Genomic DNA, 27,633 nt, shown 5'->3' on the forward strand with positions numbered 1-27,633 from the left:
CTGATGGCACCACGCGACGGCCGATGTGGCATGAGTTTATTTGCATATGCGCAATTCATGGTTGTATGTGGGCTGGGACACTACCAGGGCGCCCACACCTAGACAGGAGGACGATTAGGGTTCTCAACCAAAGCCTTTGGCTCAAAAGCCTAACCGCAAGGCAGCGGTGTTTGGCGGGAAATGCAAATGCATTACCATTTCTACGGAACAAGTCGCCACATGTTCCAACCCCCAACCTGGAGGGCCAGGAGACTGTGTTCGTCAGACCTCTCACCATTGACCAACCTGGTATGAGAGACTCTGTGAGTGTCGCGAGACACTCTCCAGTATAGCTCAATGGATCGTTGAGGTGCGCAAACCGTCACACCACGGTAAGGTCCAGTCTCTTCGTGACGGTATTTCGTTTTGACTTCCAGATATTTGCTCATCAAATCAAATAAGAATCGATAGGCACTGACTCAGCTGTGATATGCACACAGTTGAAAGCTAAAAACGATAATCTAGTCTGTTTAAAAGCGAGTGAGTAAGGTCCAGTCTCTTCGTGACGGTATTTCGTTTTGACTTCCAGATATTTGCGGGTATCATCAAATAAGAATCGATAGGCACTGACTCAGCTGTGATATGCACACAGTTGAAAGCTAAAAACGATAATCTAGTCTGTTTAACGAAAAAGCGAGTGAATGCGTTGCGGATACGTTGAATACGGGGATAGCTCCGGCGCATTTCGATGTGCTCTCTATCTTCTGTAAGTTGTACTAGAACCGATTACCTTTTGACGTTTTGACCCGAGCCTCAAGCTGATCAATGTCATCAATGAAAACTCCATTTTGCCTTGCCATGTTGATAGCACATGGTTTTCAGAATATAGAGTTTTCGAGGAAAGGGATCACGTCCTCATAGCCGCGCTTGTCAGGGACAGTACCTATCTCTGTTTTTTTCAAGTAGAAATGGTAAAATCTGCCTGTTTTGAAGACTCCCGTCTTTGTAAAACACCTCGGTAGCGGTCTGTAATGGAACTACTATCTCAGGAGGTGTAGAGAGTATTGGCATTGGCGATTTTTTATTTGAATAGTTCGGTCTTTGTATTTATTCCATCTGGCACTGTTTATTCGCACGATCCTTCCAATATCTCGTCTTTCATTACAGGTACTTTTGCGTGAGACAGAACAGGTTCGCCGGGAGCTAGGACAGGCAATGTTCAATCTCCTGAATTCCGCTTTGCCCTCCTGTTGCCGGGAGTCTAGAGTGTATCGTACAAAATATACTGAAGAGGTGGATATCCGAAATTTAGAGAAATGTCTTGTTGCTGCGGCTAACAAGGTTGTCACATTTGATCCAAGGTAAGTCCCGAAAGAAATATGAGGATTTCGTTTTCTTGTCTCAGACACGCGAACTCCGAAAGCATATTATTATTATTATTATTATTATTATTATTGTCACCTACAGTCTGGACATTATGCAGTTCATCTAAATGAGCTTCTTGTTCTACTGAGCTACGTTGAGTTAGATGTGGCTCATGCTTTAAGGTATAGGTTATTGTTCGGGGGCTGTCTTTCGTATCCACCTCTAACTTTTAGTTTGCTGTGACCCAAGCTTGGATGTCCTGTGCTTCTTTCGATTAGGGTAACGGCAAAGCGAAGCTGAGAATGTTACTCGTCTGAAACTTTATGGTGTCTCATTCTGAAGTGGTGCGTTAGCAGGATCGATTTTTTGGATCATGGTCGAGGTTGAAAACCTGCTGTCAGTGTTTTCGTTGGTGCTTTTGAGAGGTTAGTTATGGCTGCTACCACGGTTTCACCATCACTGTTTTACCAGCGAACGACACACCCTTAAGCTTTAACCAAGTCCTAGCTTAATAACGGACCGGCTCTTGTCAATCTATTCCGCAGACTATAGGAGGATGACGACTTTATTAGAAATTTTGATAGCTGCTTACCTTATTTTAGTTGATCGAAAACGTGGATATTATCGTCATAAACAATAACCAGTTGCCAGTTCAGTTTCGACACGTCTTCTCAAAATATCACCATTGTGTGCACTTATTGTGGCGGTTGTGTAGCATCTACCGGTCGTATAATATGTTTCTGTTGATTCGTTCTATTTGGCAACGAAGAAGAACAAGTGAATTTCTTGGGGAGCACTTGTTTGTTCTACTGAGCTACGTTGAGTTAGATGTGGCTCATGCTTTAAGGTATAGGTTATTGTTCGGGGGCTGTCTTTCGTATCCACCTCTAACTTTTAGTTTGCTGTGACCCAAGCTTGGATGTCCTGTGCTTCTTTCGATTAGGGTAACGGCAAAGCGAAGCTGAGAATGTTACTCGTCTGAAACTTTATGGTGTCTCATTCTGAAGTGGTGCGTTAGCAGGATCGATTTTTTGGATCATGGTCGAGGTTGAAAACCTGCTGTCAGTGTTTTCGTTGGTGCTTTTGAGAGGTTAGTTATGGCTGCTACCACGGTTTCACCATCACTGTTTTACCAGCGAACGACACACCCTTAAGCTTTAACCAAGTCCTAGCTTAATAACGGACCGGCTCTTGTCAATCTATTCCGCAGACTATAGGAGGATGACGACTTTATTAGAAATTTTGATAGCTGCTTACCTTATTTTAGTTGATCGAAAACGTGGATATTATCGTCATAAACAATAACCAGTTGCCAGTTCAGTTTCGACACGTCTTCTCAAAATATCACCATTGTGTGCACTTATTGTGGCGGTTGTGTAGCATCTACCGGTCGTATAATATGTTTCTGTTGATTCGTTCTATTTGGCAACGAAGAAGAACAAGTGAATTTCTTGGGGAGCAGTTCAGTCTGTCACTTGTTAATTTCCACCTGGACCACCGGTCTGTCTCGAGAACAGGTGACTCGAACATCACCGAACTTCTGAGCTCCGCTATATTCAAGGACTCCAAGAATTCTTCGGCGCCCGTCAAACTTGTTTGCCTTAAAACAGAGTTGTCAAAAAATTTGGAGTTTAAATCGTTGTTGATAAGAGTTGTGTGGATCTGGAGTGTACAGGTGACATCGTTTCCATCCTTGAAAATGAACGGAAAGCAAAAATGATGTCAATTATTCTGACTGCTGTCATGCGTTCCTCGACTTGGATTGTACGCCTTGGAAAGTCAAGAATAGGCAAAATGAACATGTCCCCGGCAAATCAAGGAAAGCAGTGGGAGCTATTGAGTGCTTCATTCGCTCTACATGAAGCCAGTGCATAGATCCCGGAGACCCGAATCACGTTCGCTTGTTCGATCCTGTGGCTTCAAAGGCTTATCAGTGAATATCAGTCGACAGTGAACACCGTGTTGTATGTTTGTGGTTTGACCTCTTCAGCTGAAGTATCTGCGGTGTGTCTAGTTTCTCAGAACCATAGCTGGCCTAGGATAACAACAAATTCGTAACGAGTTGTGAAGTAGGTTTTTCAGTTTAGAGAAGAAATCTGATGCCTTTTGCTACATACTGGTGTAGCATTCTATTAACTCCAGAAGAACATTAACTGCGAAATAAAGAACTTGTCAACTGATTATGACCAGATTTCGAAAACCATGGGTGTTGGTGCGATCCGTCTCACTGGGTGGGAGCCTCTCAACTCCGGACACCGACTGGTGCCAGTATTTTTCTTGCTGTCATTTTCTATTAAGCTTACCCTTGCAATAGATCTGAGGTGCCCGGGATTGATTGTGACAGGTTTGAGTGACTATCCACACTTCTCTCGTCTCGCGAACCCTTTGAGGGCGCTCACCCATCGTGACACACTGCTCTTGATAACGACTCCTCGGATATCACGACTGTATAGTAGTTAATGTGCCCTCCCTCTCTTTCGGCAACCACTCAACAGTTAGTCAGTTCAATTCCTACCGCAAAAATGTCTTAGGTAGAATATATCCACAGAACGTTCTCGGGTTCGTTGATCGCCAGGGTGAATGTACAGCCAACAGTACCCGTAAGCACTACCATATGGAATGGCTTTCTGAGACGAATACAGCATTCATACGAGCCTGAAAGTAGCTCTGACTATCACGGATGAGTGCATGTGTATTTGTTCCCTCGTGACATTTGCGGTTGTAAAAAGATTTTTAGGGAGAAGACTCACTTTGATGGAGTTGTCTCTTGGGAGGATGTCTCATTAACTCATGAGCTGATGCAGACCAGGAAAAGGTCATCCACTTCGCCAGAATTTCAAAAGTAAGCCAACAAAGATTGAACGTTCTTTTGCATCCGAAGCAGGAAGCTAACCAGTTTTTTCTGATTCACAAAATCTGATTCTCACCGGGTCTGGCATTTTTTTGGTACACCATCTAAAACCTTTAGATCGACGTTATCAGTGACAGCTTGTTTCAACTATGAGCGCACAAGCTACTGTGTCCGGTTTGCTGTTTACTGTATCCCGTCTTCTCTCCGAGCGCGACGGTTGCATTTGTACGCGCAATCAATCATTGATTGTCCCCATTACTGTTTGCTAGCTTGTTTTGTGTGATTCACGACAGGCCACATTGATAGTCTGGACCTTTCGCTCCGAATCGCACTTGACAGGGGCTACGGCAACCACGTCGTCTCTAATAAGAAGTAAATAAGCCCCTTTATTGTCAAGATGATGGGTGTAAGGTATGCACAATAGTGGATGATTCATTCACTTTGTATGAGGTTTTCGTACTCCAGAATCCGGCTACTCGTTTTTCTAGTTTATAGCCTTAGTTCTGTTGTTTTGATCCATATCGGGTGCTAGTCACTGTTTTGCTTATTGGCCTGTCGGTCCTGGTCATATTTCCACTGGTACCACAGTTCGCACTCTTGTATGTGCAACGGAAAATCGTCGCATCGAAGGTTTTTTGCCTAGTGATAGCTAACGGATGTGGTACTCTGAAGACGAAATTTGTGTTTTCATATTCCTTCCTTTGCTCATCTCAATACGGCACTTCTGGCTCCCGATATCCCGATAGTATACAGCTTGTCTTTTGGGCGCTCTTACACAGTTGCCATCAATAAGGGCACATTCTAGTATCCTCTTGGTGATGGTGGTGTGAACAACTAAATTGAACATCGAGCCACTGCAAAACATTGTAATGAACACATTCAATGATCTCAACCAATGCTCGTAAGAACGAGCAAGATTCGATTTTATCGGCGAAAAGCATCGCCTTTGAAAATGTGTAAGATATGTCCACATAGGGTATAGGAATATACATACGCACAAGCCACGCGATTCGCCCTAAAATCACACCGTGCCACATCATCACACCAACTATTGTTGAAGCAGTTTTAGTATTCGTAGCCGGGATGGGATTTCCAATGCCTCGTAGTGCGTAAGTGGGCAGAGAATCCTCATTGTTTGATTGATCGCCAGTAGCTCGTCCAAGGAAGGACGCAGAAGTTATCCAGAGAACATTGATGGATATGAACGTACTCTTGACAAGTGCAGTTCATTTCGGTACGAGCCGTATTTTCTCGAGAACGGGAGATTCAACTAAGACTCGACTGAGTCTCTTGTTTATGGTGTTCTTTAGTTGAATCGCTCCTTAGAGCCAGTTTAGTTTGCTAATTAGTGTACATTACGAATCCCGCACAAGTTGGGTTCAAGTAGAGCTTAAAGGTGACGGATACTCTTGGGCGGTGTCCGAAGAACAGTGAAACCTGGTTCTAGGTTGTCCAAGAGTTTTCCGTCAAGAGAAAAATCTCTTTGGACGGGCGAGGTTGTGCTGCAACTGAATGATGTTGACTATTTTGGTACTTGATTGTTATCCACGCAGTCGACAGTTGCATACGTTTCCACGTCAACTCACGCTATTCCATTCCCACTTCGACCTCGTGAAAGTCAAGGAGTGGTGGTCGTACAATAGTGGCCCGATAGTCTGATGTTTCCTCGTATCCGGACTTGAACGGTTCTTGTAAATGTGTAGTGTAATTTATCGCTTCCTCCACGAGAATGCTGGATATTCCACCACTGCATGTTACTACCAATGGCATGCTGTAAACTCGTATCCCTTTTCATTTTCGTGTCACCTAACTAAGTAAGAGCTGCAACAGTGTCATTTGTCTTGAAGATGTCTTCTAAAATGACGACGAAAAACATACTAAATATTGGACATTCGCTGGATATCAAGTTATCATGCTTTGTTTCAGCTCCATTACTGTGCGCCAAGCCAGGTCAGATCTGGTCAAGAAGAGTCCGTGTGCATGACGACTGACCAACGACGCAGTACATTTCCACCGCGCAGTTTCTTTTTGGATAATGAGTCAGTCATTTTCAGAACCGTCGGCTGTCCCTTTTTTGGTTCCGGGGATTTGTGTGTTGATTGTGTTGATTAGCGCCGAGTTTGAGGTAGCGTACGATCGTGGTGTTACACAGGTGACATTGGGAGTTTTTGTCCCGTAGGTCTGTAGTAAAATTTTCCTTCCTTGACTGCCTCTGCTCAATTCATCCCTTCAGTTTCCTATTGTTCGCGTCGAAAGGATGCCGCAACTACATCGTTTGGTTCCTAACTTCGTTCATGTATCACATGGTTTTTCCTCAGTGCGTATAGCACCAACATCTTCACTCAGTCATAGTCAGCGAAGCATCAGACAATTAGTCTGTTCGTACTGAGGCTCATCAGCATGACACGCACTGAGATTCCAGTTAAAAACGGCACGAAGCATCAGACAATTAGTCTGTTCGTACTGAGGCTCATCAGCATGACACGCACTGAGATTCCAGTTTTTAAAAAACGGCATTTTATGAATACAGTTACAACTACTCAGCCCCTTCTAATGACACGGAGATTGGGTGCTTGCTTGCAAGTCCGCCACACTGCCTAATCAATGTCAAATCACTGGAGAAGATATCAGCTATAGGTCTACAGATCGAGAGTCATTCTCATTTGTTCCTGGCTAAAACTAGGCTCCTTCGTTTTCGGGACCATTCTTTGGTCACAATGCATTGCAAAATATTACCTTTTTTCCATTCGTTGTAGCGCATCCCCCAGAGAAATGGATCTGCGTCCAGCGCAGCCAAGTGCATCTGCATTTTTGGATGTTCTATCCCAAGTCCAGTGTCTTGTGGCCAATCAAATCGAGCTTGCATTGGCTGCCACCGATCGAGCGTTGCTTAGCAAGGGAGAGGATGAGGATAAAACTGATACTCAGAGCGGTTCCTCTGGCTCAGTGGGTTCCGTGCCTGCCACTTTTTTACGACAAAGGTCTCCAGAGCGGACACCGGCTTTGGATGCGCGTATGTCCAAAGTGTTACGCATTTTATCATGTTGGGAGATGGTATACTTGTTGGTGCATCGAAAACGCTGGTATGACCCTACATGTATACACATTAGCCTCTTGCAATTGGAAAAATTCTTGGACAAAAACTGTGCTTGACTGCCGTTATAACGAGCACCTTGGGATTCAGAAAACAGACAGTCATTTTTACACAACATCGTGTTTTAGATCGAAATTCTTTGCCATTCCAGGCTTCCTTACGATAGTGCCCCTACGCTAGAGACAAAAGGGCTAAAGCAGTACAAAACGCGTGCCATGGTCTTCCATTCTGTCTAAGTTGAGATATTTTCTCGGTCTTAAATCCCCTTCCTCAGTGGCCCAACTAGTGGTTTCCCCACCAATCCTATCATCTACCCTGCAGTAGTGGATTGAAATTCTATCAACGTATGGCAAAATTATCCAGGAAAGTAGATGGGGTTCAGATATTCTAAGGATGCATCTCAACCGATTCTCCTGTGAAACAGAAACCTGGGAGACTTTCATCCCAAGTGCAGCTAGGCGAACTTGTCTTTTGTGAAGAAAAGCTTCACCCAAAGGACAAGCAGACTTTGAGCTTGTATCCAATTTTTCTTATTATTTTTATACAGTCGCAATCTCAGCTCTTTCATTTGCATATTCACTGTCTCATCGGTTTGATGGGTGGCAACCCAGTTTTGCTTCCGTGTACCATTTGGATTGAATCCAGTATTTTTTGTTATGGCGTGACCAACTCATCGTGACCAACCCAGCGTGACCAACTCTCATCGTTTGTCATCGGTGCTTCGTTTTGTACTTTTTCCGCGATAGCATACCTCCACAGTATGACCTTCAGCGATTCCCCTCTGGTGTGTCCCACAAATTCCTGTAATGACCTCTTTTGTATCCGATAATAACGAGCAGGAAAGTTGTTCGCCGCATCACCAGTACACCTTCCTCTCACTAAACATTTTATGAATGAACATCGCTAATCTACTGAGAAGGATTTGTACCTATAGACAGGCGCCAGATGACACAATGTTCACCTCTTTAGACTGACAGTTTTTGGTCTAGTCCGACGGTCTATAAGAGCGTATTCAGGATAGGGGTTTTGAACCATTTCGTGGAAGTTTTGGCACTCGGGCTTTGCATTAACCCTTACGAGTTTCCGTCGCCGCTCGTCCTGCGGTACTTCATCCTTCTGTCCACGTACAGAAACGATCGGTTTGTGGTTGTCGCGGTCTTAACTTCTTCCGTTCTCTCCACACCCTCGATCCCAGTGTTGGGTCGTTTTACGGGCTACTAGTGCGTGTAAGCAACCGATTGTACCCATGGATACCATAAGTGAGCTGTCATGTAAGAGCAAAATAAACCCACCAAGCAAGTCACCTACCTATCCTATGTGGTTCAGTTAAGTTTCTTTGGGCTAAAAACCGTGTGTCGAAGTGCATTGGTTCCAGCTAATACAGCTCGTTTACAGACGAGCCACGAATAGAAGGCAATGGTTCAATATGCACAGCAACATCTTGAAAAGCGTCTAACATGCTCGTTCATTAGAGTTTCATTATCTGGCTGAACCCCACGTGCCGCTTTAACCCCAAGCTGTCCAATGTGTATGGATGTTACGATCACAGGAGTTACATAGTGAATAACGAAAACGGCTTTTGTTCGATCTTCTTCTAGTTATGGAGCTGTGTAGATTTACAACTTCAGCTGGTCTCAGCGTTCGCAAGGCCCTCAACTGTTTGGTCCAAAGGGATATGAAGGCCTTTGGATTATGCTTGCTATGCTGCGGACAAGATACCAGACCATGAAAAAAAGCGGACAAGAAGGGTGATGTGCCCCGATGAGTATTGTCAGGATGTGCTTGTGAGTTCCGCATCGGGTAATTGATGCGGCTGTTATGCTTACCCCGGCAACCCAGTGGTTAACATAACAATTTAAATGCCAGTGCTGTAGTTTGTGAAAAAAATACTACCAGAAGATGTCAAATCTAATGGATGTCGAATATCATCGCTAATTCTATTCTTTTTCTTTCCTAATTTCACCAGTCCTATCATTGTTTGGGAGTCTCTCAATGGAGTGACGAATGAACATTCATAGTCGGTTTAAAGGATTTCGTATCACTATTTCGAGTATATTTAAGCTACCCTATTTCTGGCTGTCGCTTTGTTCACCACTCGCAACACGGTGCACTCGGCTTATCTCCATTCTCTCTGCTACCGTTCTGTGTCAGTGCCCACGAATCCCACGCAGACAACAGGTCCCATCCCCGACGCTGCTGCACCTTCAGCGTCAGCTTCCAGTTCGAGTGCGAGAGACAGTAAGATTACGATGGCGACAGTTCAGGTAAAAATTGGACCTAGAACATACGGTGAAATGATCCGCCTTCCACCTCTCTCATCGCTCCTCATCGCGGAAGAGCTTTGCATAAAGTTGGTCGATTTGGATGAAGCTGCTGCAGATTTTGAATTCGCATTTGTACGGTCTCTTTCGCGCCGGCTACGAACTGCGAAGGAGGCGAACGACCTACAGGTAGTTCTTCGCCTGTCGTGCTCTTTTATGCTTCCCAATACCTGTTGTTGATTTACGGTAGTTTAACTATTGTCACCAGATAGATGAACTCCTTTCACTTGGTGTTCTCTCTATATGGTCCACCTGTTATAGCTCTGACAGTTTGATGTTATCTTAACCTATATTCTTAGACCAGCATGAATGGCCGTCGTTCATCAAGAGAACACCATAAGTGGACGACTTGAGTTGTTTTTTTAGGTTTGTGCTCTCATCGACAGAGTTATCTCCTGCATCCGAGCGTTTTATCCATACCACCTCCAGTTCCTCTTAATTAGTCCCTGGTTCCTTCTCTCCACTTGCCATAGTTTCATGGTCGCCAACTTTCTGTGACTTTTGCCAACCCGATGAACCACTCGACAGTTATTCAACTTCCGCCATGACTTACTATAGCATCTTGTACACTGACGTATCAACCTTTCGGCGTACAGCCACCCTGGAACCGGAAAGAAGCGTGAAGATTGATATATTTTCAAATTGACCCAAAGTTGAGGAGGAAATACTGCGAATGCCAAGGCGGGATTCAAACATCCCGACCAGTAGCTCGCACCCTTACCTATCACGGCAAAGTAACATAGTTTGGAGCAGAATATCCAGTTTTTTTTTACCTCATGCTCGTTCCCATGCTGTTGAATCGATGGCGAGAGATGTAATGCTCGCCTCAACGGCAACGTAGCGAACACGAAGTTCATGGTATACTTGCTTTCTGTTAAGCCCTTATTTGTGTTTTTTCCGTTATCATTTAGCCGGCACCCGTGTGCCCTTTGGCGAGAACCCCAAAGATAAGCAGACCTAGAGGATTGTGGCCGTGGTCGCAGGTTCATATGGGTCAACTTACAGTCACGTTTGCGTCTGTCATATCGTACACTCAACCGTAGACGAAAATTTCTGTCGATATCTTGTTTACTTCTAGCATTGCTGAGAGCAAGCGTGAGTGCTGTCCCGCACTGCGTACACATTTGTACTACTGGCCACCAACGAAGCTTGATTAAATTAGAAGTGAATCTATCACACCAGCACTTCAAAGTGTGGTTTACTACCCGATACTTGCCTGCTTCGCAACCATTTTTACTCTCACCGGGAAGGTGTGTTGAAATATTATCGGTCTGGAGTACGTGGTGAGAAGGTTTAACCAACGTGACGCCCATCTTCTGACCGTGTCATATTTTTATTCCATTACCTATCATCAAAAAACTTCGCTGTCAGATGTTGAGTGTATGGCGTGAAAGAAGCGAAACAGTGTTTGCAGTGTATTGCCGTTGCCACTGATACGACTCGTATTCCGCAGACTTTTTTGAGCCACGTGATTTAGCATGCTAGCTCACTGTGGTGCGCTCAAAGTGATCACACCTATTCATACGCTGTGTGTGACTGGTCCTCTGACCCAGATTGTGGTGACGTCGACCATGGTGGCTGCATTCCTCAGTCGTTATTCTGCGTGCAAAAGAGGACCGAGGTATGGTACTGCGTCAGACCTATTACGGACCAATGAACTGATTCACTACATTTTTAGTGGAAAGGAAAGTAAGCTTCGTATTTCTTATAGAGGAATTTCCGGAACGCAGCTGGGAGGTAGTAAGCGAAGTATTGATGTACGGCTTCCAAATCTTTGCTGTATTCACACTTCTGTGGTTAAAACTTGATACATTTGGGCTAAATGAGGGACCAATTACGATCGAGCCCATATACGCCATTAAGACATCAGATACGGTCGTTTCAGAGAGGTTTGGTAAACAATCGGTGGATTTATTGTTTACCAAACTTCTCCGAGGATGACTACCCAATTGGTCCCAAACATTTTCCAGTTGATTGATTGACAGTAGCTAACATGATGCACATTTTTCCCGATTCACTCACTCCTGACAGCTGGTCACTGTTTTGTTCTCGGAGACTCTCATGTGGGGTCTAGCCATCCGACTGTTCACCATGCAGCAACTTGCCGATCGCGACCCGTGCATCTTACTCTCACTCCCGCGACTTGCTGTTCTGGTCGGTTTACGGATATTACCGGATTCACCTATCGGGCCTTCTCGTTTGGCCGCCGGGTAAGCTGACTGAGTGCCAATCTAAATCCTGTCCCCTGAACCCTTGTTTTGTAGTCTGTTATAAAATTAACCGATGCAATTTTACGTCGTACTCCAGTGTTTTCGTTATCAGCGTCCAGTATCCCGACCTAAAGCCGCCACCTTGACGTGGTAGTCGGGCTTGAGTGCTGCAACGACTCAGCGGGTTACACTGGTTGGAACGTCCAGAAGGTGCAGCCATGCCGGTAGGGCCAAAGGGGAGCATTCAAACCAAGAGCAGCGAGACCCCCATACTGCGAGTAATCGTGCTACTGGGCGGTCTAGGGGTAAAGTCGTGCTGTCCTTTGTGACAGGAGTGTGAAGACGGTAAAGTGTTTCCCCCAGACGACTAGCATGTCCATACTTATGGAAGCAGCGGTGCTGCCTTCCCCCGAGGAAAGACGAGTTAGAAAAGGTCGGTCCCGAAAACCGCATACTCTGATCGCCTAACGGCTGATTGTGACCACCGGCGCATTATCCAATACGTTCGAAATACTTTCAAAATCAGAGTCCGGTGCTTCCTAAGGGCACCTGCTGTGCGCACCAGGAATGAGACAGTATTCCCTGCGCTCTCGGGTTTCCGGACCCCATGCATCCGAGCAGGTCAGACTACTGAGTCATGGGCTCCGGGCAGGGTCCCCAAAGGAAAACCTACTATCCGCTGCCTCGTGGGTCAGACTTTTTGATCGTAGGATAGGGGCAGGGTCCCCGAAAAATATCCGACATCTTCCCATTGCCTTGTAGCTCAGACTTTTGAGCCAAAGGCTCAAGGTAGGGTACCTCAACCAAACCCTCTTCCTCGGCCTGGGCAACTGGGAAGTATCATCTGCCCGCGCAGTTCAGCGTCCACCGATGTCCCTCCCCAACCCCCTCCCACTGCACAAGCAAACTTCGCTGGGCCATTTGACTGTCAGTCATCTGACCGAAGGGCCTTATGCTCCACGCTGCCTACAAACCTTAAACAAAATAACACCTTTCTAAATCCACAAGATCCTTTCTATATGGGAGCTTTTAACGTCCGTACTCAAATTGACAATCAGGCAATGCTTGCTGAAACCTTGTACTCCCTTAAAATCGATGTATGCTGTCTCCGAAACACGCATACAAGACCCGAGCGTGGTTAGAATGCCAAGGATGAATTCAGCTCTTTCACATGTCTACCTGCGCGTGTCCGGTGACCTAGGAGCGATGACTCGTGGAATATATGGTGTGGGAGTTGCACCCAGCCCCAGAGCTGAACACGCTTTGCTGGATTGGATTCCGGCGAACGATCGTCCTTGCGCCGTCCGGTTATCCAGTTCAATCATGCTCACTGGCTCTCGGACCAAAAGGCGGTACCTGTTTGTAGTGTCGGCTTATGCCCCAACGGACTGCGGTTCTGATGCTAAGAAGGATACGTTCTTTAGAGAGCTATCAGGGCTCATTCGCTAAGCAAAAAAAGCACTGACATTGTGATTCTTGCAGGCGATATGAATGCTCAAATAGGTCGTCTGAGCTCCTTGGAATCACATTTGGACGATCGATTCGGAGTCGATGTTCACCGCACAGATAATGGAGATCGACTCCCCCAGTTGTGTGCTGATCATGAACTGTTTCTGGCAAGTACGAACTTTCGACATAAACGTTCGCACCGCATAAGCTGGCGGCCATCAACTGTAAATCAACCGTGGACCCAGTTGGACCACGTGGCCATCAGCCACTGGTGGAGAGCCACAATTCAAGATTGTCGTTCCTTCCTGGGGCACGCCACTTGATTCCGATCACGCCATGGTGCGTGCGCGCCTGACAGTTCGTTTCCCTTCAGGCCCTCGCAAGTCAGCAAGAAGCATGCCAATCCACTATTTTCGAAGAACTGCCATAGCTCAACAGTATCGATCTGAGCTAGCCCAACAACTTTCCACAGTAAAACAATCCTGTGGTGGCAGCGAGCTTGTGGATGAAGCGTGGCAAAATGTGAAACGAGCTATACTAGCGGCGTTCAATGCTGCCTGCCCGACTTCTTTAATTCGACCACAAGATCACTGGATGTCGTCGAGGTCGCTATCCCTGATTGATGCCAGGAAAGCCATACCAGCAGGCAACGAGTACGACGGCGCACGCAAATCCCTCAAACGCCAAATAGTGAAGAGTCTAAGGAAAGACCGAGAGCTCTGGCGGACATCGAAAGCTCGGGAGATGGAGAAGGCTTTTGCTACGGGAAACAGCCGTGTCCCTTATCAACTGATACGATCGACTGGCCCTAGGAAAGCAACGGTCAGCGAAACGATGAGTGAGAAAGATGGCTCATTAATTCACTCGCAAAAACGTCGACTGGAGAGATGGGCCGAAGAACAGTTCAGCTGGCCTCCTGCAACACATCCAGTGGAGGTAATGCATACGGGCGAATGGAATGTAAACATTGATTGCCCGTCGGAAGAAACTGAAACGTGAGAAGGCACCAGGATCGGACGGTCTGTATCCAGCCCTCTTCAGAGAAGGCGGAGAATCCCTGGCGATCCATCTGACGAAACTTATAGGTGCTATTTGGAACGAAGAGAAGGTACCTGCAGAATGGAGCATATTGACAGTTATCCCTATCCTCAAAAGAGAGAGAGATCCGTGAAAACCGAGCTGGGTTCCGTCCTGCAAGAGAATGTATCGATCATATCTTCACACTCCGACAAATTCTGGAATAGCGACACTGCTTTCAGCAACCAACAATGGTTGTGTTTCTCGATCTGAAAGCTGCCTTTGACTCCATGAACCCTCAGGCACTATGGCAGTGTCTGTAGAGCAAAGGTGTCCCCCATAAATTCTTGATCCCCCTCAAGGCGCTGTACGCCAACTCCCGCGGCCGTGTGAAGGTCTATGGGAAGCTCTTGCATGAGTTCACCACATTGAGTGATGTTAGACAGGACTGTCCTCTTTCACCACTCCTAAACATCGTCATTGATACGATCATGGAAGACTCACTACAGCCTCTAATGCCTGTTGGGTCGAACTGTTCTCTGGGCGTCCGCTCACAGCTATCGAGTACACAGACAGCATAGCTCATTTTGAATCTGACCCAGTGGTAATTCGAACAATATAATCTAAATAATTTTGCCTCACGGTTCGGCATGTGCTCCACACCTGAAAAGTGTAAAGTGCCACTGTAAGACTAGGTGGGCTCGAACCCTAGCCTCATGCTTGCGGATGAACCGATTGAGTTAGTAGACAAGTTTATTTACCTGGGCAGCTGTATCAGCCTCGATGGTCTCGTATAAGATGATATTTTCATCTGTATTGGGAAGGCCAGAGTAGATTTTGCGAAATTGCGTCACCTGTGGCGTAGACATGACATCAGCTTCTCTGTCATGGGTCGAGTTTACAATGTGGCGGTGCGCTCCATACTGCTGTTTGGATCAGAAACCTGGCCGCTGCGTGCTGTGGACGTCAAAAAACTTTCAGTGTTTGACCATCGATTTCTTCGGGGCATTGCCCGAATCTGGTGGGAACATCGGATCAGCAATGCTGAAGTACGTCGAATGGCATTCGGAAAAATAACTCATTCTCGGTAGATGAACTGGTCACACTGCATAGGTTGCGCTGGCTTGGCCACGTGCTGCCAGTCGACCGACTTCCTCATAGGGCTCTTTTCGCACAGGCAGGTGAAGGGTGGAAGGGATCCAGAGGTGGTCAAACAATGACTTGGCAGCGAATTATAAAAGTCATTACCAGCAAACTCAGCCGCGCTGGTCATTGCCGTCTTCCTGGATAGGGACCCCGAGACAGGCCACATCAATGGTTAGAGACATTGTCAGAAATGGCCCAGTCGCGCCCTCAGTGGCGCTCATGCATGCAAGCTATTGCCCTAAATGCATAGCTCCCTTCCGAATTCCTTCACTTATAAATCCACTGACAGTGCTGTAGTTACGCACCAATTTATCAGCCCCCGCCTCCAATGCACAGCTTCTTACCCCACCTCATCAGTGAACGAAACTGTGGAAGCTACAACCACTGTACGACAGGTACACGGTTGTTACAGCTGGCAATCATGATGATGCGTCCAGTCTGGTTTGTTTTTGTTTACCAGATCGGAATATCTGCTGTTCATAGTTTGTCTGAGATCGTGACCCCCAACGAGAACTTGTGGTCCTTGCTGTGCTGTATTTTGTCTGCGAACACCACCACCACCTAAGTGCACTTGAAGCACTCAACAGTTACGTCAGCGCTCTGTTTGTTTACACGTGAGTAATATAAGCATTTCAGTCCTCAATACAACAGAAGTAAACTTTCTGTTACAGTCATGCGCATTGGCTAAGTTTTTCTCTAGGTCTTTCTTTGCGTTTTTATTCCTCTATGAATTGCTTGTATTTCACTGGACAAAACCTTGCTTTTTTAACATTGAACCATATTGGAAAATACGTTGGAGAAATTTGACACATGCAACATCCACGGTGTTCTTTACACAATTTCCGAATGGACTTGGTATTGCGGATTAACTAAAATTCATCGCTTTTATTCTCAAAACTAGTTGTAATCTCTCATCATTTAGTTATCGTCACCAATAACGACACTTTTGTCTTCTGTCACCGATGAACTTTCAGAAAAGGTTTCGCATTACCATCTCTCAGTCCCTATCCACCATGCAGGATGGATTGTCCAGTGCACATTATCGTAACGGTAGCTGTCCCGCTAAGCAATGCGTTCTGGTTTTCTGGTCTCGATTCTACGTTTGCTACTCTCACATGCGCCCCTGTTTTAGTACAGTTCTACGCTCTCCCTGATGGACGCTTCCGAGTGCGTGATAACAACCATTACCCTGTAATCGCATAGCGAGCGAGAGCGAATAGCGAAGCATCAACACGGAGTCACCGCACGGATCTCAAAAACCAGAATGGCGTTTACTAACTTGCGCCACTTGTGGCGTCAAAAAGACATTTCACTGGGACTCAAGGGGCACGTGCGGGCTGTTGATGTATGGCTGCGAGAGTTGACCGATTCCTGTGAAAGAAATGAGATATCTCCAGGTGTTCGACCACCGATGTCTCGGAAGTATGACTGGAATCGGCAGGAACCAACACATTCGGAATGATCTGACTGGGAGACGCTTATTGTTGAAGCAGGCGGCACTTCACCCACAGAATGCATCTAACACTGCTAGGTAGGGTAGGTGGGCCATGTGTTACGCATACCGAGTTGAACAATGCGCTGTTTCCCCACAGCTTACTTCCGATAATGACGAAAATATGATCCAAGTCACGAATCTGTACCCCCATTTCCAACGGTGCGGTAGGTTCCAGTTTCTGCACTGCTCGGTTGTTGAAAGTATTCTCCGTCGAACTCGGAGTAAATCGTCGAGCTGGGATTCTAGGGTTTGTAGTATGGCAGTGAGGCATCAGTGCCAACACTGATGTTGCTGTCTTTGATGATGATGATGAGAGTTTGTGGGTTTCGTCTTTCTCGGGGACTGCATGGGGTACTCAGCGGCAGCTGCCCCATAGAATCGGGACCAATTTACGCATTGATGGGATGATATCGAATAACTTCGTTATCTCTCCTATTCTCAATCGTATGTCCTCAAATTTTTGTACCAAAAAACTGCTGCGAATTGCAGATTAGAATTTGGGTTCCACTTGTAAGCTCTTACACCTCTGTTCGCTTCTGCTTACCGTTAATGTTATGCTGTTGGGTTGCAATTTTGCGCAAATATTTACTTCCGAACTCTAGTTCTTTTGAAGAGCTAACAAATCTCTGTTGCGGATTGTTTAACCTGTTCAATAGCTAGACGGTACACATAATCTGTGAAATGCATATGGTCTTCTGTAAAGTATGTCACACGGGTCCTTTTCTTCGATCTACAGGCGACGTCTACCTTATATGTTTACAAAGTCTCGCAGTGATTTAGCCTACTTAACTCGGCAGTTGTATGCGTTGCGGCTTGATCAACTGTGCCGCCTGGTTCGTTGGCTCGGACCACGGGGCTTGCCAAATTTCACAGGCAGTGGTCACTCAAAAGCCAGTTCGACAAATCAGTCGTTTGGTTCTTCCTCTCCTGCCCGTCCTGGCTCTCCAGGTAATCAGTGCGGGCATTCGTCACCAGGTCGTCCGGTCCCATGTCAGCGGAGTTCGGGAAGTCCGGTTCCTAGAAGTGGTCGTCTTTGGCGGACTCATTTGGCTGGCCTGCATCGAATATATAAACGTGTCTCGGAGGTTGCTGATCGATTCAGCAATGAATATCCTACTGAGCTGCGTTTCATTCTCCAGGTAGGTTCGGTATTTGAACTTTGGTTAGGCATTGGTTCAGGATGCACGAACCTCTACTCATGGAAATCGTACTTGCCACAACCATATGATTGATTATTTCATCTCAGCTTCTGTGAGCAGTCGATAAACCAACCTTTCAGACAAAAACCTCGTTTATTTTTGGGTATCTGCTAGGACTGTCTAAAAAACCACTATTCTGTTGTTCTTTTCTGAGACCTCACCAGTATGCGTATGTTTTACGCGTGAATTTTCCTGGACAACTTGATTATCCACTAATTCTGTACCTCACATAAATGGGCACGTCATGACAACATAACACTCAAACCTGGTGGAAAGAACTGTTCCACTTGCAATGCTACACGGAGGCCTAAGAATGAAGTACGAATGTTTCGCTTCAATGCGGAGAGCTACTCAACCACCTGTGGCAACCACTTATGCCAAGAGAGGTCCGTGGAGTACAGGTCATTCCCCTAGACAGCCCGCAGTATTGTTTTCTTTTAACCATTATTTAGTCTTCCCTCTTCCCTGAGACGGGTGCAGTAGGTCTTCGTGGTGTTTCCTCTTGGGGGAAATTACAGGATGAATTTTTATCGCTTGCCCATTTGAAAAAGTCACCTTTGGTTGTTGCGGGATTTGTAGCATTCACTTCCACACTACTCTCGTTTGGACAGTTTTCCTCTTTTCCTGGTGAGTTCACACCAGAGTGGGAAACGCTGGATTTGGGTTTCACTCTTAGTTCATCAGTCTTTCCTCTTTTCCTGGTGAGTTCACACCAGAGTGGGAAACGCTGGATTTGGGTTTCACTCTTATTGGAGTTCATCAGCAGTGCATATCCCTGGCCTTGCTGGATTGTGAGCTTTGGAGCTTGTTAGCGAGGTGAGCTTGTTACCAATACTCCGTCAGTGCACGTTGGGCACAAATGGTGGGGAGGATTCCGATGTTTTGGGGTCCCTAAGCTACCTATCAAGGGCTTATCAAAGACCGGACATTCTGCTTAAGTTCTATTCTTACTGAAGAACTCAACATCTTATTGGAACTCGTCAATTAGTTGTATAAATATGTGTTGTGGGGCCCAAACGCGAAAAAAACATTAAACATAACCTGACCGTTGCTTTTTTTTCCCTAGCTTCCATAATTACTTTTAATAGGCGCATAAACCAGCTGCACGAATGCCCGTTTTTCGATAACGCATAGTCCCTGAAGGATGTGTGTGGAACGTGGATATTCGGACCTCAAAATGCTACTACATTTGGTCTAATTAATTAGAAAGTCAAGTACTAACCCTCAAATCTGACAAAATTAGCTATTGGTAACATATCGAGTGGTTCGTCTCGAGGGTAGGAGAATTCCAGAATATAAATTCCTGTTCTTCTTCGGAAGCGATATCAACATCATGGGGGTTGTGGTGACATAACCATATAGAGAGATTTTGTGAAAACTTGCTGGAATAATCCGGCGACTCAGTGTATCACAGTCAGCGGGCCGTCGTTCGAGGCGTTGGTCAAATGTGAACACATTCGTCTGTTCAGATGTGCTGATGGGGTAGTGGAAGCACGTTCACCTTGCATGTCTGATTTCCGGAGAACAAACCCTGACATAGCCAGGGGTGAGCTCCAGTAAGAGCGAAACTCGAGTCGAGTGCCCCCTCCCTTTGGTGTGGACTCACCAGAATAATTGTGCCATTGCAGGAACGGGACTATCCATACTTGGTTGACATTTCAGCCCAACAATAAGTCAGTCATGTAAAATTAGACCACCTAAGTCGAATCGCTCCTTCACATAGTTGACCTTGACGCTACCAATGCGAGTTACCACTCAGCACCGCATGACCGGTGGATGTAACGCATTCCAAAGAATGAAAAGCGAATCGATTTACGTTTCTCGAGAGCTGATCGTCACCTTTTTGTCCTGTATTTTAGTAGGTCTTTTCGTACGCTCCTTTAACTGCGCTCACTCACAGTTATTTTTTTCTTAATCAGTCCTGCGTTGAAATGCATGACACTAGTCGAGAAGTAGCTGCAATCGCTCAGATGGAAGGTCGGGACTTAGACGAGCAAGATGGAGCCACTGATAGTGGGGAATCCAGTGAAGTGGCCTTAGAAGGTGAGGTCCACTTGGGGGAGCACGTTTTTGCTGACGCGTCCAAATCCTACTCAGCTTTGGCGCAGTTACTCGACTGGTCTGGAGTTGTGAGCTGCCGGAAAATCAAGCAAAGCCTCTCTGATGTTTTAAAGACCTCATGTTCCCATTTTGAACGAACAAAGCCCGGCACACCTGAGCTCTCCCCTGGATCGCCTACGAAACATGCTGTCGATGAGGCTAGCGAATGTGATCAACAAAACGAATCACTTTCCCTGGAACTGGGATTGGATGTAGCCGCATGGCTTGAAGACGATAGACAGAGAGATAACCGAAGTAGCCGTCATGAGACCCAAGCTTCTTGTTTCCCCCGCTGTTCCACGGAGTTAAACAGGAATGACGGTACAGCGACAGGCGAACCAAGTATGTTTCCATACTTAATTCTAAATCTATGTATGCAAATGGTCCATTTCTTTACGAGCGTTGTTTTACTCGTTGAAAAAGTTGAGCTTGTTGTTTGTGAAGATGGCACATTGTTCTCCCAGTAAGCTTCCTCACAACATAGTCCACCTCTAACTAAGGCCACTTCATCAGTGTCCCGTATGACTTGACTTATAATTGATGCCTGCGGCCTTATGGGAACACCTGTGACCAAAGGTAGTCATTTCACACTTGGAAAATTGAACTAAATTTAGTAATCACAAAAAGGATTCATGCTAGAATCTTGTATCAGCTTTTAGCTCAATGTGGACTCCATTTTCACCCAGTACTTGTATAGCGATGGTGTTCGTCAGTGAGTAGCACTATCTGGTACCGTCTACTAGATGATAGATATTCGTCGTAGGGGGACTGGTTTGTCATTGGAGTGCTTTACTAGGTGGACAGTTATGTTACTGTCTCCAGTTTCTCATCGTATCACTAGATGCGGTTAAGCTTTGTATGTAAGTGTTCACTCACGTTCACACGAGGTTCCTCACTCATTGAGGGTCACTCTGCATCTGGGGTCACATGTACCAGATCTCATGCATTTTAACTGTTCTGACGGATTACCATACGTTTCTCTCTTGATTGAGTTGGGTTCATGGGAAAAATAAGTTTCGATAGGCGCAAACGCAGTGAAGCATCAGTGCCAACACTGATGTCTGTCTTTGATGATGATGATGCAAACGCAGTGAAGTTCCTCCGTTAGAGCCAACTGCGGGGATTATCTCTACGTCTAGGCGTAGGCCAATGCCACTGCCCAGTCTGTGAAAGCCGTGGAGCATATACCACCTGAAGTCACTGGATAAGGGTACCGCTCCTCCTCCGTGGTTCGATCACTAACATCAATTCAATCCATCACCTCCGATGTTCTCTTACCCCAACTACTCTCTTCCTCTCTCTCGTGCAGTGTTGATCTGATTCACCGCTATCTTTCAGGCCACTTATTCCGTTTCTTCCGCTTTGAGGATGGATTTGTGCCTACGCTCATTCACGTTTCTCTACCGTCCCTTCAGCGTCCCTCGATTGCTGACGGTGCTTGAGTTGCAACGGCTTGATTCATAGTCGCTCTCCAACGTAAAAAAACATTTTATTGTGCATATCGGCCACGCAACAGCAATGAGATCACCTAGGTTGTCTTTTGAGTGTCGACTTCGCCAATATCCTGCACTAAAATACCGCTGATGAACTGAATGACTTCGGCGATTTCGATTTCCACAAATTTGATTAGCTAACACCTTCAGGTACCTTAGTATGATCAGGGGTGGGTGTAACATTTCATAGCATGGCCTAGCTTATCCCATTTCTCGAAACGCTTTCAAAGACCTTGTTCTTCTGAGCGTTTACTAGACTGGATTTTCGTGGCAAGTGTATTTCTGATAAAATGAAGGCGAAATTGGAGGTTGGGCGCTTTAATCTAGTTTAGAGACCATTTCTTGGGAGTTGGTCAAACTTTGCATTTAGTCCACCAAGGACGGTGCATGAATTGGCGGCGAGGACTCTAATGCTGTTAAACTACCATTCTTCGTCTTTCGGATACCAAGCTAAGGCACTGAATTCTCAGCATACGGGGGATTACGATGCACTCATAAGACGCATGGATTGGAAAAATCACGGACTATTAGTGAACCACGACTTCCATATTCTGCTTTTCTGTCTTGCGGGTCTTTTCTTGGTTGAGCAAATATTCCCGTAAGAAAATTCCATCGACTTCCGTCCATCACCATTGGGTGGAATACTCACACTGTAAGTGTCGAACTGCACGGCATCCGCAGCTATGGGTTTTCGCTAGGTGTGTGCGTCCTTCGGCGGCTTTTTCCTTGATTTGCAATCACATCTAATGTTTTCGGAACTTACCTGGATTTTGTGTTTGTATCGTATCTGTGGCCTTTCTGGGCCTCGCACACCGCTCTTCACTTGCCAGTTTAGCAGTTGTTTTGGAATGCATCCAGATGCTCCCGATTCCATATTCCATTTTCGCCCCCTGAACAAGTTGAGTATTATGGATCCAGTAGGTGCATAACCCTCCATGAGTACCGCAAATTGAATCTATCCAGGATCCTGATGTAACTACGATATAACGCTCATATCTCTGCCGTACAAAAGTGTAGACAATACGATAACACGGTGCCTGACCGATGCTGACTACTCCAGATACGCTTTGGAGCTTTCCGAATGCGATGCTAGCCCTCAACACCTGTAAATTCAGCCCTGTGTCAGTCGTTGGGTCCGGATAACAGCTACTCGAGGAACGCTGTATCCCATTGTTATTTCCCTCTATACCTGGCAGGTTTTGGTGACCCTGGGCGCGGATTGATATAAGGGAAGTGTATAAATCAATCAATCAGTTCAATCAATTTGTCAGCTATAAACCGTGTGCCATGGGCACATTGGTTTCAGCTGCTACCGTTTCGATCACCGGAAAGCGGGAAAGTGGAAGATACAACCAAGCCTTGGAAGTGAAAGCATGTTCAGTTTGTTCGGAAATTGGGTAGCTACGCATTGAAGGCGATAGCTTTGATGGACGAGCGCCACTGACTACGCGATTGGACCATTTCCACCAATGTTATTAACCATTGTTGATTGGAGTCCCGGGGTCCCCATCTAGGGAGGCGGCAGTGCTTAGCCGACTAAGTTTACTGGTTAGTGTTTTCGTACTTCGTTGCCAAGTCATACAGTGTCCACCCCTCGGTCACTTTCACTCAGAACAACGCTGGGAGAAAAGAGCTCCGTGAGGCAGACGGTCTTCTGGCGTACGGATTACATGTTCCAACCGGCGCGAGCAATTCATCTTTCTTCCCACCAGACCTAACCAATGCTGCGGAGACACTGATGATCAAATATCGGCATAGTCCGTATGTCCTCTGCGAGTCTCTGGTCCATAAAGCAGTATTGTTCGCGCCACCGCAGTGCAAACCTTTCCCTTGACAGACAAAGCCACGTCACGTCGACGTCATAGGTGTCGGAGGCTGGCAAAAGCCGCCCTGGTCTTTCCGATTCGAGAAACAATATCATCTTGTGAAGGATATGAATCAAGGAAAGTCATATCGTCTGCATACTCGATGTTTGTGAGGAACGTCCTGGGAGCGTTTCGACTCCCGAGGTTTCGGGGGCAGTCATAGAAATTTCAAGCGGCATATCAGTAACAAAGTTGAAGAGGAAAAGCGCAGCCTTGTCTTTCACCATTGGATGTGGTGAACTCAAGCGAGAGTTTTCCCGTATACTCGTGCGCGCCCACGAGCATACATACAATGCCCTCATAAGGGAGAGAAATTTGGAAGAGATACGTTTGATCGCCAGACATCGCCAAAGTTGCTTATGATCGACGGAATCAAAGCAGCTCTCAAATCCAAAAAAAAACAACCAACGTGGGATGTCTGAAGGAGTGATGCTGCTCAAGATTCCGTCTCAAGGTAAAAGGTATGGTTGATGCATCCTCGGCTGGGGCGAAAACCAGCTTGATTCTCACGAATCCGTCTCTTCTAATAATCCATCAACCTGCGCGAAATAATTCCAGAGAGCACTTTAGATGCGACTGATACCAGGCTGATACCACGACGGTTTCAACATGACGCACTTTCTCCCTTTTTGCAAACTGGGATGACGGTCGAGGAGTTCCACGCGGCTGGTATTCTTTTTTCGTTCCAAATCGTCTGCAGTATGGTTGTCAGACTGTTCACCAGGACCTCTCCGCCTTTGAAGAGCGCGGGCTGTAGACCATCCGGGCCAGGTGCCTCGTCGTGCTTCAGGATTGAAGTCTCACGCTGGATTTCGGTTGCTGGTGGTGGGTTGGTTGCAATGTTCCATTTGGACCCGCTTGGTTCTTCCACCGGTTGTGTTGAAGAAGGCCAGGTGAACTGTTCTTGGAATCGTTCAGCCCACCGCTCAAAAACGGCGATTGAGGGAGTGAATTGCTGTTCCGTCTTTCTTGCATATTGTCTCGCTGACATCTGCCTTCTTTTGACCCGTTGATCGGATCAGTTGAAACAGGACGCGGCTGTTGCCTACAGTGGAAGTCTTCTTCATCTCCTGGGCGTTCGAAATCCACCAACATTCTCTGTCATTCTACCAGCTCCCGATTGTTTGGTGTTTGAGGGATCTGCGTGCGCCATTATAGTCGCTGGTTGCTGCCAAACAATCTTCGTCGTTCACATGACTGCATTTCTCGTAGCTTTCTAGCCAGATGAGCTCGATACTCTTCAGCTAGCGAAACTTGTCGAAGTTTGTGAATGAAGCTGTTCTCTTTCTGCGTGTGGAGTGCTGGCGGAAAGCGAATTGCTAAGCCGTCCCGCACGATGGCGTGATCAGAGTCAAGTTGTGTACCCCAGATGGAACGACAATCCCTAACTGAGGCTTTCCATGGGTAACTGATAGCTGTATGGTCCAGTTGGGTCTACGGCTGTGTTGCCGACCGAAGCAGTCTTGACAGATCTTGATAAAACTCGTCCTTCTCAGCCTCAGAACTGCTATCTGTTGGGGCTTATGCTGATACGACCAACAAACACCGCTTACCGCATCAACCTGCGTTAATCTTAATTGCGCCAGACAACCGCACAACGCAAAAGCAACTGTTTACTGTGATCCAGTCCAGGAAGGCAATTTCAGCCTTGGGGCTGAGTGCAACTCCCACACCTTAGATACTATGAGTCATTGCGTCAGGATCACCGGATACCCGAAGAGTGAAATGTGGAACATCTGGGCTCATCCTGAGCGGCTTGATGAGTACGATCGAAGTGGGGTCTTGTATGCGTGTTTTGGAGACACAACCTACATCGATAGAGAGGGAAAGGAAGGTTTCAGCAAGGAATGCTTGTTGCCCAATTTAACGTAGAGTATGGACATTGAAGGCTGCAACGTAGATCAGAACTTTTGAGGTTAGTAGATCATTATTTTGGTTTATTATTCTAGGCGATGGTTGAGATACGGAACAGTGGGTAGGGTATTGGCAGATGGGTTGATTGCACTGCACTGTACGATGGGTTGGGGGAAGGGGAATGATACTTCTCGATTGTCCAGGCCGAGGAAGGGGGCTTAGTTGAGGCATCCCACCTTGAGCCTTCGACTCAAAATTCCGACCCACAAGGCAGTAGAATGATTTAAGGTTTTGTTTGGGGGCCCCGCTTCTGGTCTCTGACTCAAAAGTCCGAACCACAAGACAGCGGTTGTTAGGGTTTTCTTGGGGGACTCTTCCAAGAGCCAATCATTGAATAGTCTGACCTACTTGGCTGTAGGGGACTGGCCTGGCCCGAGGTAGCAGGGAATAGGGCATTACTGTCTCGCTCCTGATGCGTCTGCGCACAGCAGGTGCCTTTCGGGCAGCACCGGTATTTTGACCGTATTGAATAATGCGCCTGTGGTCACGATCAGCCGTTGGGCGGTCGGAGTGTTCGGCTTTCGGGGCCGACGTTTTCTAACCCGTCCTTCCTCGAGGGAAGACAGCATCGCGGTTTCCGTAAATATGAACATGTTGGTCGCCTGGGAGAAACACCTTACTGCCTTCACACTCCTATCGCGGAGGTGACAGTTTTGGGTCGGGAAAGTGTATGAAAGACATATTCAAGCCAAAATGGGATGATGCAGGCGCTCCAAAGCCGCTTCAAAATGTACCAATAAAGCAATCGTCAGCTAAACGCAACCTACAGACCTTCGAATAATGTAGTATTCGTTTAATGGAAAAATGTTTTGAATCGACTAGTTGACTATCCAGACGACAGTGAGCGGTCGTACCATCGAGACTTTGAAGCACCCTCGCGCATATTGCGATTAGATACAACCTGCATAAAATTGTTGCCATAACGAATCCTTATTTCGCCCCGGTGTCAAGGTTACAATTTAAAGATGTAGTTCTACAAGGTTGGACATTAGCCTTCATCCCAGCGTTAAGAGATTTGCCGAGATTGCCAGATTCGGGAGGGTAGTTTGTTTTTCTGAAGAACTATCCAGAACGCGTCTTTATTTACCGAATAGAAGACTTTTGTGAAGTTAACGAATAGGACACATGGCGGTTGGTTATATCTGCGGTATTGCTTGATAGTGATGTTTGGAGCCACACGAGCCAGGGGGACATTAAAGGAAGTTTATGGATCGCAAAACACTTCCCTCCTCGACAACCCACGACCGGTTTCATTCTTCGGCTTCATCAGGTTGGCATGATCTCCGTGCTTCCATTAACTCGATGTTCTGTTGTAATCCAAGTTAGACATAATTCGACGCACTCTCATATGCACATAAATTTGGTTTTGACAGGAGAACTATTGTCCTCATTTCCTCTGAGCAACACCACCTACCTTTTTTTCCAACTCTTATTGTCCTTAAACTATTAAGCATGTTTTTCGTATATCCAAACTTTAACGCTACGCCGCTATTCACAATTCACATATTGCTCACTTTGTCTGTATTAGCGTAGTTTCCACTGCCCCGTTGCTTGATTGAGCTAATCTTACTATGGGTGCTCTCTTGCTCCGTAAGCCAGTTTTGCGATTAGTAAAAACGCATGAATTTACACGTACCGTACTTTGCATCCTGATGTGGACAGCAATTGGATTTTGATCAGCCAATATCACGAGTGTTGAATGGGTGTAAGCTCATGCTTATGGATTGTAAGTTGGGGTTGGTTGATATCACGAGTGGCAACCAGTGCGATCGGAGACGGCTATCACATCACTGCTCAGAGATATGGAGTCTGTGCACTTCAGAGGTGTCATACAAACGGTGTCTTTACTTTGGCAGTCATGACTTCGGATCGCTAAGGTGTTTAAGGCAGAGTGAACCTGTGGATTGAGAACTTTCGGTCATATAATCCACCGATTCTGGATATCACAAATTATGGTCAAACTATGGCCGTGTAAAGTAACAACCGACGTAAGCGAAAGCTGATTTTTACAAACGAGCTCACCGACAACTGGCGGATGCGTTTCCCTTCAACCCACTGGGGGTAAGCGCCTTTCAGAATGTGAAACTGCCAAATAGCAAACGTGTTTGAAGACATCGCTGCGTTGGGCAGGTAGA

General features: G+C 46.3%; 3 protein-coding genes across 3 annotated transcripts in view; 1 reads left to right on the forward strand and 2 right to left on the reverse strand.

Moving 5' to 3' along the window:
• T265_07363 (hypothetical protein) overlaps positions 1-4,283 on the reverse strand; it is a gene marked incomplete at both ends in the record, with an annotated part of 16,433 nt that extends 12,150 nt beyond the window's left edge. Inside the window, 2 exons of the mRNA XM_009172862.1 lie at positions 2,843-3,036; positions 4,272-4,283. Coding sequence (XP_009171126.1) covers positions 2,843-3,036; positions 4,272-4,283 — 206 coding nt within the window. The remainder of the gene's footprint in view (positions 1-2,842; positions 3,037-4,271) is intronic.
• Positions 1-27,633, forward strand: part of T265_07364 (hypothetical protein) — a gene marked incomplete at both ends in the record, with an annotated part of 42,586 nt that overhangs the window by 13,507 nt on the left and 1,446 nt on the right. The window contains 6 exons of the mRNA XM_009172863.1: positions 1,147-1,340; positions 6,952-7,208; positions 9,441-9,739; positions 11,642-11,820; positions 17,664-18,066; positions 20,046-20,568. Coding sequence (XP_009171127.1) covers positions 1,147-1,340; positions 6,952-7,208; positions 9,441-9,739; positions 11,642-11,820; positions 17,664-18,066; positions 20,046-20,568 — 1,855 coding nt within the window. The remainder of the gene's footprint in view (positions 1-1,146; positions 1,341-6,951; positions 7,209-9,440; positions 9,740-11,641; positions 11,821-17,663; positions 18,067-20,045; positions 20,569-27,633) is intronic.
• T265_07365 (hypothetical protein) lies at positions 5,783-5,965 on the reverse strand (the record flags this gene model as incomplete). Its single annotated transcript, XM_009172864.1, has 1 exon — positions 5,783-5,965. The coding sequence occupies one exon, from the start codon at positions 5,963-5,965 to the stop codon at positions 5,783-5,785; it is 183 nt and encodes a 60-aa protein (XP_009171128.1).

The sequence above is a fragment of the Opisthorchis viverrini genome, assembly GCF_000715545.1.
Source record: "Opisthorchis viverrini unplaced genomic scaffold opera_v5_169, whole genome shotgun sequence".
Classification (NCBI taxonomy): Eukaryota; Metazoa; Platyhelminthes; class Trematoda; order Opisthorchiida; family Opisthorchiidae; genus Opisthorchis; species Opisthorchis viverrini.